Source organism: Temnothorax nylanderi, unplaced genomic scaffold, assembly GCF_030848795.1.
Source record: "Temnothorax nylanderi isolate EJ_2023f unplaced genomic scaffold, tnyl_v1.0 TNYL_tig0097_pilon, whole genome shotgun sequence".
Lineage (NCBI taxonomy): Eukaryota > Metazoa > Arthropoda > Insecta > Hymenoptera > Formicidae > Temnothorax > Temnothorax nylanderi.
The window spans coordinates 458,635-466,335 of record NW_027249159.1 but is presented as its reverse complement, the minus strand read 5'-3'; the positions used below and the strand labels follow the sequence as shown (position 1 = coordinate 466,335).

General features: G+C 36.2%; 1 protein-coding gene and 1 long non-coding RNA gene across 2 annotated transcripts; one reads left to right on the top strand and one right to left on the bottom strand.

The window, feature by feature from the left end:
* The first annotated feature begins 812 nt into the window (after positions 1-812).
* Positions 813-2,212, top strand: LOC139775345 (uncharacterized). Its single transcript, XR_011718808.1, has 3 exons — positions 813-1,000; positions 1,196-1,346; positions 1,788-2,212. It is a non-coding gene; the product is annotated as an uncharacterized lncRNA (long non-coding RNA).
* Positions 2,213-3,440: 1,228 nt separating this feature from the next.
* On the bottom strand, positions 3,441-7,472 carry LOC139775343 (sodium channel protein Nach). The gene is made up of 9 exons (XM_071711269.1): positions 7,065-7,472; positions 6,244-6,460; positions 5,854-6,111; positions 5,618-5,774; positions 5,360-5,437; positions 4,656-4,880; positions 4,379-4,560; positions 3,710-3,813; positions 3,441-3,644 (listed from the first exon to the last, which is right to left on the bottom strand). Exons 1-9 carry the CDS (start codon positions 7,345-7,347, stop codon positions 3,532-3,534), a joined length of 1,617 nt encoding a protein of 538 aa, XP_071567370.1. The 5' UTR covers positions 7,348-7,472; the 3' UTR covers positions 3,441-3,531.
* Between the last annotated feature and the right edge of the window lie 229 nt (positions 7,473-7,701).

The following is a 7,701-nucleotide window of genomic DNA, read 5'->3' as shown; positions in this document are numbered from 1 at the left end:
GCTATTAATTACCCAACTAAGTAATCATCTCGGCTAATTAAATTAAATCGATTATTATTACAATTAAACCGAATCAATAAATTAGAAAATTAAAGAATCGATTAAGCCTTTGGATGCTGATACGTTCCATAGAGTTATGTTTAAATTCGATTTTGATGGAGAGTCTAATTCATAAATTAGAAGACTAGTAGTGCCCGGGATGTGTTTTTCACGAGAAAGACGCGTTATATAACGACCAAGAGCTGGAGTTCGGGGATGTCCGTACATTGTTCATCATGAAATATTGATGTTCGGCTAAACGAGTTAAATTTAGACGAGAGCCCGAAAATGATGGACGGCCTTCTATATTGGCACACATCGGCTAAGGAGTGAAATCTTAATCGCGCGCAACAGTTCTGGCAGTACACCCGAACGGATTTCAGAATAACACGAAGCATCTTGCAGCTATCCTAATCACGGCGCGCTTAATGGACCGCGCTGTTGCATATTGATTTCGTAACGTATCTTGAACCTGCCAATACCTATAGACGGTGTCTCGACGGTTATCTGGAACCGATCTGACGGCGTTTTTGTCAGGAAGTTACGCCTAACACATCCACAATGCCTTAATATAACTCGAGGTAGCGAGAAACTCGTTGCTCTCCAAGCAACATCAGCCGATGGTGGGATCTCGACTTCTGCCAATCCTGGAGCAGAAGGTGCTTCGCGGGAAGGTGCGACACGGTACACGCGAATGGCTACGGGTGGGGATGGTGATGCGGTTCCTGGAGGAATTTCGGGATCGCGCAAGGCGGCCCGAGCGCGCGAATCCTGCACCGCGTGATCCAGTCTACGATCGCACGTAGGGCGGCGAGGAACGCATTCCTGGATCCGAGTGATCTTGAAGATAGAAAGCTCTCAAAGTGTTCTCATGTAATAACATTTACAATCGGAAATAGAGTACAACCGGCTATTGTAACGGCAAATTTCGTAATTATAGCTCGTGATTATCCAATCATTCGTGAGTATCATCGTTATTTATTCAAAGAAAGATTGATCGGAACGACTTTAATAAAAATATTATAATGTTATATACCGTTTTATATAAAATAAATTTGAAAAAGATGATCGATTGATTCTTCATCTATGATAATCTAATTTATCGGATAATGAGTGTATTTTTAGTGAATAATATAATTTGTATGTCGTAACACAGAGCTGTCCATATCGGTGAAAACATGCCACAAGCGGCCCACGAGACGACGAACCTTCTAATGACGTATTTCATCCTTATTCTTCTATTAATCTCGCTTTGGGTGTTATACTCAGGGTTGTTTTTTTAAGCACGACAGACATTCCTCACCATGGTGAGTTGCGTCTATTAATGAATGTGTTTAAATATCCCGATTTTCATTTGCGTACTCGCGTCGAGCGTCCCGAGTATTTTCCGCAATTTAATTTTGATATTATTGATAAAATTGCATAAAATGAAAGCTTTTCACTATTTTAATTAAAATTGTCTAAATGTATTCGTAGCTTTTATAATTTTAAGATTATATGAAAGAAGTTACAGAGTAAGACTATGGGGTTAAGAAGATATTGTGTGTTAAATTGGTCATTGAAATCTCCGAACAGTAAGCGGAATTTCATTATTCATTTTGCTTTGCTTTAATCTTATATATCTTATGATGTTGTATTGTTTTCTATATTGTTTTATCAGTAATAAATCACTCGATTAAACGATCAACAATATATAAACTCAAATTACATTTAATAATATTTCAAATATGAATCATCGTATATTTTAGGGCTGAACAACAGAGAAAAGACGTGTCAAAAGGCGGATGCGTTCAGAGGATCCAAAATCGTCACGGACACCTCGTTCGAAGCTCTCACCAGTTCTCATTTATTATATTTTCTACAATCTGGGCGCCTGGAGACATGTTCTACGCAAATTATCCTTGACTGTTTTCGTGACCGATTTCGGCGATGAGAATTATTCAAAAATATATTTACCGGGCAATAGGAAAAATTTAAAAAATTTACTCCCCTATTGTGTCTCGCTTTAATTTCTTGCCACTTCGTCGTGGGAATCGGCTATCGATTTTACACTAATTACATCTTCTTAGATAATTAGCTATGGATACATTATCTACAGTTATAATTTGCATCGTCATTGAATTGTGCTCATCTGGGAAGTGACCGAAATAAATATATCAGTTTGTTTCACGTACGTTCGTATATCTCGGCTCTTGTTTACCTTCACACAGTTGCGATATTAAAAATGTATTATAAAAAGTTTCTTTAAAAATTTGTTGTAGTATATATTTTCGATGCACGACGCGCTACAAACGATAAAATAAATCTCTTCGTATGGAAAGCCGGCTACAGTAGTTTTATTTCGCTGTTACTTTCTGCCGCTCCGGAAATAACTCGTTATTATGTGATTATTATCGAGGTATGCGCAAAGCAGACTGATTGAAAAAGAAGGACGCAATTACGAAAAAATGCGAATTTTATTACGAGAGATGCAAATAGAGAGAACTTTGTAGAGATGTGGACGACGCTGCCCGCCTTATGTGTGGGCGTTTCTCCAAAAATAGTCGGCGCTTCCAGCTCTCGAAGTTCGACCGTACGTTCCGCGTAGAACTAAATCGGTATTTTCGACAGCGTACGCAAAAATAGACGACATGATTAGTACACATTTCAATGTTGGGCCGCAATTAGGGCTGAGTTAGCGAAAAGCTTTCAAACGTTATGTAAGGCGGAGAGTTTCCTGAGGCCGTATGGCACAAGTATTGAATTACTCGCTTGTTGTATTCGAGCACTTCTCAATACTGACTTTTATGATATAAATATCCACTGTTTCCGTATACGCAAAGTATCCGTTCCTCTCATCTTTTCTTGCTCTATAATCACCAATATAAATATCAAGTTTGCTCGCCTCTGACAGATCACGTGTTTTTTGTACATTTATTTTATTTTGAAAAATCTGTTATCTCCGTACTTGACCGTATCCCGTTATATTTCCATGTGGCTATTTCAAATGTTCCTTATATTATTGCCAACATTAACGGACAGGTGCGTGCAGGTGCGGATGACGAAATGCACAAATTAAATGAGATACACGAGTACGAAAATTAAGTGCGTGTCAAGTTACATAACCGATTGAACGATACCCTGAAGAAGGGCCAGAAATCGCAACATAACTTGTGTGGGTCATTTGTTACACGATTTCGTTCTGAAGATCGCCCGCGCGCGGTAGCATAGGACACTCGTCGTATAGTAAACATTTTCACGGGCGTGGACTTAAATGTTACGGCAGCGCTCCAGTAACCGCTCGAAATAGATCTAATCGCTCCAGATTCGTAGTTGCTCGATGTGGCATCCGCACACCCGGTGTCCCGAAAGATGCCGGTGTAGCAATGCCAACAAGTATCTCATTTAATCAATCCTTCTGATGCGATCGGACATCCAATTATATTGTTTAATTTACAATCTTAATTACACAATATTGTTTAATATATTGCTCGTGAAACTTCTGATCGACGATTATTTTGATTTCTTGGAGTTGGTACGAAAAAATAATCCTACAAAGTAAAAAATCTCGATGGCACTTATGAAGCTGCATCCCAAGAAAAGACTAAATATGCCACCCAGCGATGCTGAAAAAATTTCCTTTTAATTAAGACATTAAAAGATTAGTATGGAAGTGGAAACGATCATTTACCTAGCAAATATAATTCGTCAGCCACCGGGATTGTATCCATTTCTATAAATGTCTCGGATTGCATAAATACTCTTAGAACAGACTGAGCTTTTGAAAGATTTCGGCTGAAATAAAAAAAAATATATGTATGGAAATTCAATATATTTTTTAAAAACAATGTTTTAAGGCTCCTGGGCTCTTTTCCGACATCTCGTGAGATGTGACGTCAGAAGCGAGAAATGTTGAGATTTGACACGTTGAGAATTCTTGCATGGCATTTCCAAATAAAAAGGTATTTGCATAAAATAACACTTCAGATCACTTCAGCATACTTCGAAAATACTCCGAGTTCAGGTTAGGTCTACCCCTTCCCCTTGACAGTTAATAAACAGCCGTAAAATGAATGTAATACAAAACCTAGTCATGCGCCTGCGCATAAGCCTGCATCGTTTCACATTCGTTTTACGGATGTTAACTGTTAAGGGAAAGGGATGCAACTCGGAGTATTTTTGAAATGTGCTGAAGTGATCTGTAGTGTTATTTTAAGCAAATATCTCTTTATTTGGAAATACCATGTAAGAATTTCTAACGTGTCATTTCTCGCTTCTGACGTCACATTTCAACATGGCCGCGACGAGTACCCAGGAGCCTTAAGAGATATGTGATTTGCGTTGTTTTATTATTACTTACTACGTCGGGGGATTAAAATAGTGATCACCACTTAAAACAAGCATGGAAGTTCGTAACTCGTATATTACGTTCCAGCATGGAGTTAAACATTCACACGTGAAATTTTCTGTAAAAACATTTTGAATGACCCGTATATTGTTAGCGTTCCTGTAAAGACACTCGAAATCTTCCCAGTCACAAATCTACAAGTATTAGTATATTAATTTATAGAATATGCTATATATATATGATTTTATTATAAAATCTTCATCATTTCATTATAAAACTTTAAAGTTACTCTTAAAGAATATTTATGAGCTATAGGCGTGTAGTAATGTGGCACACAACCACAGGCTTGGAGAACAGCCTCTATAGAGCAGCTGATAAAGCAGTTGGAATATTGATATACAGGAAAATACTTCAGTTCAGTTTTCTTGTCTGCGCATTTTGGAACCCATTTACCGATAGAATTTCGTTTATAATACCCGGACAGTTTTTTCTTGACAGACGGATCTATGGAGATCTAGATTGCGCCAAAGTAATAATCAGATATTATGCGAAATACTTAGGAAATGTTTGATTAAACATTTTTTTTTATAATATCACTTAAAAGAATATAAATTGTATTTCTGTACCTAAGAAGTAAAGAATCGTACCTCCAGTTTTTGTCAAAATAGAGTTAATACATTTTTTAATATAACAGGAGCTTAAATTATAAAATGGTAAAGTGTGTCTTATGTCTATTATTACTAGTTCCCAAGATACAATGTTCAGAAAAAATCATATTAAAAATTTTTACAGTGCCTAATTTTTAAACCGGATACGGCGTGTTATTGGCAGTTGTACTATTAAACATGTCAGTTAACTTTTATTTTATATGTAAAAAAAATATAGTATTTTCCTATTTAAAACTCTAAACCTTGTTTTCTCTAAATTCATAGTAACGGAGATACGATTCTTTACTTCTAAGGTACATATTTATATATGAAAATATATAATCACCTGTAATTCTTGCTCTGTTTGCAGAATTTGTCTAGTAGCTATAGTGGTGACATATTCCAGAGGATGATGAGGGAACATCTATCTCACAGAAAAAAAAATCAAATATACAATACGCATTTGAAGAAATGTGGGAGGCAAATGTCTCCCACCGACATTCGTGAATATAATTTTCTTTTTTAATACATGAAACATAAAATTATTCGAAGAACGTTAAATTATTTTGAAACGTTAATAATATTACATCTGTCAATTTTGTACCACAAGACCGACGGAATTTGTCGAATATTTGACGTATTTTTCTTCCGTGCCATCATCCTCGACCAAAAAATCTCGATTTAAAACAACCTTAAGACCGGATCTTGGTCCGTAGAAAGGAGTTGTGAGAAGATCGTCGAAATCTTCTGCAGTGGCCTTACTTTAATTGAAACGAAGTCAAGACGTGAGACAATTGTGTAATAATAATAATTCATATGTAATGAAATAGATATAATTACCTGCCATTTTTTATGTAATCTTCGAGAAGATAATTGAAGGAACAACATATACCTGCAAAAGTGTAAGATACTTTGAACAGTTCGCTGCAATCTTTCTCATCGCCGTTCCAACTACAGAAATCGAATATGTCTTCGCAAGGTCGCAAAGCTCTTATTAAATCTATCAGCGTCATATTATTTGTCTTTAACAGTAATTTCAACTCGTCCATATGCGTCTTACCACCAGGAGCATTCTCATTCGCAAATGCGGGTCCGTATCTAAGAGAAATTTCGTACTCTTTATTATTACTAAATATAAATCTTAAATATTAGTTGCTTGTTTGGAGAATTGCATAATTGCATTTGTTTACTTTTACACATTACGTGCACTGTAATAAAAAATACATGTACCTAACTAGGAATTTCGCTGTGGTGTTAGTCATATTGTGCGGTAAATGCAAACTTTCGAATACTTTTCTGCGTCTTGCAGTCTTCGGTGGTATTAATGGACAAATAGTCACAGCTGGGAAGGGGGCCCTAAATATTGGCACGTGAAACGACCGAATGATGCTGCGGGTTGGATTAGTGCTGTAACGCACCCAGAATTGATGGAACATCAAAGTTAATACTAAAAGAATGATGTCACATTTGACAAATTCCAACATATATCAAGCACTACAGCTAATTAATAATTAACTCTTTGGCCATGTCATTATAGTGGCTTTATTTTAAACGATCTTTTGAGACAAAACGCTATAAATTATAGCATGGTTCTTTTCTTATCGCTCAATGTCTTATCGCTATCAAACAGAATGTCCTCATTTTCTTTGATCTGCATTTGTTTCATCGAGCTGTGCATATGCATACAGCGGTACTGCTCCGTGATCAACTCAATCATAGCCAAAGGGTTAAAAATGCAAATATGTAATGATGTTATATATGTGTATGACATGGAAAAAACGGTTTTGCTGAAGTATCTATAAAATATTTAGCTAGATACAGATCTAAAAATAATTTTGTTGCACCATCAAAATAATTATAGTAGGTCGCTGAAGTATGATAATAATGCTATAAAAAATATTTTGACATTTTAGCAATCAGTTCGAGTATTCTACAATATATAATTATTTTGATGGGGCAACAAAATTATTTTTAGATCTGTAGGTATCTAGTTAAATTTTTAGATACTTCAGCAAAACCGTTCTTTCCGTGTATACATTCGTTATACCTACACACAAAACTGCAAATCATAATTAAAGTCCAGAAGATCTTTCCGATAATGCCGGATTTTATTTGCAATTTACTGAAGTACTGCATGCCATGCACCGAACTGATAGGCAGATATTCTTGCAAGAGCTGTTGAGCAGTCACTTTTCTACTCCTTACCACCGACCGATTGTACAATTTGATATTAGCATGGTCGAATAATTCTTTTCTCATACTTTTCGAGGCTTCTACATGTTTCACTGTAATCTTCTTCACTCTATGTCGCCTATGCTGTGAAGTATCTAACATCGTGACGTAGACCAAAATCCACGGTTTTGTCAATACTTCTTTGACGTTCACTGCTGACAAAATATTTCACACACAGAACTATTCTCTTGACAATGCTTCTTCTACGGTGTGTTGCTTTATACTGTTGTTTGATCAGAATCACGTTGATTTTATCGCTTCGCGTAGAAAGTTGCTGTGTTGCTGCGATCAAGCAAACCTAGCGTGTCAAGGTTGACTTTAAATAATTTATTACGTTTTGCAAAATTAATGAAATATGATGGCAAATCTGATAATCGTGATAAATGCAGTACTTTAAACAGATTTATTTTCCGACGACCGCGATTAAAAGTATAAATCGATTCTAATATGTATTTA

Coding starts and splice junctions, on each gene's coding strand:
- LOC139775343 (XM_071711269.1), bottom strand. CDS start 7,347: ATGTTAGATACTTCACAGCATAGGCGACATAGAGTGAAGAAGATTACA. Junction 6,461..7,064: donor TATGATTTGCAGTTTTGTGT/GTAGGTATAACG, acceptor TCATTCTTTTAG/TATTAACTTTGATGTTCCAT. Junction 5,775..5,853: donor GATTACATAAAAAATGGCAG/GTAATTATATCT, acceptor TTTCAATTAAAG/TAAGGCCACTGCAGAAGATT.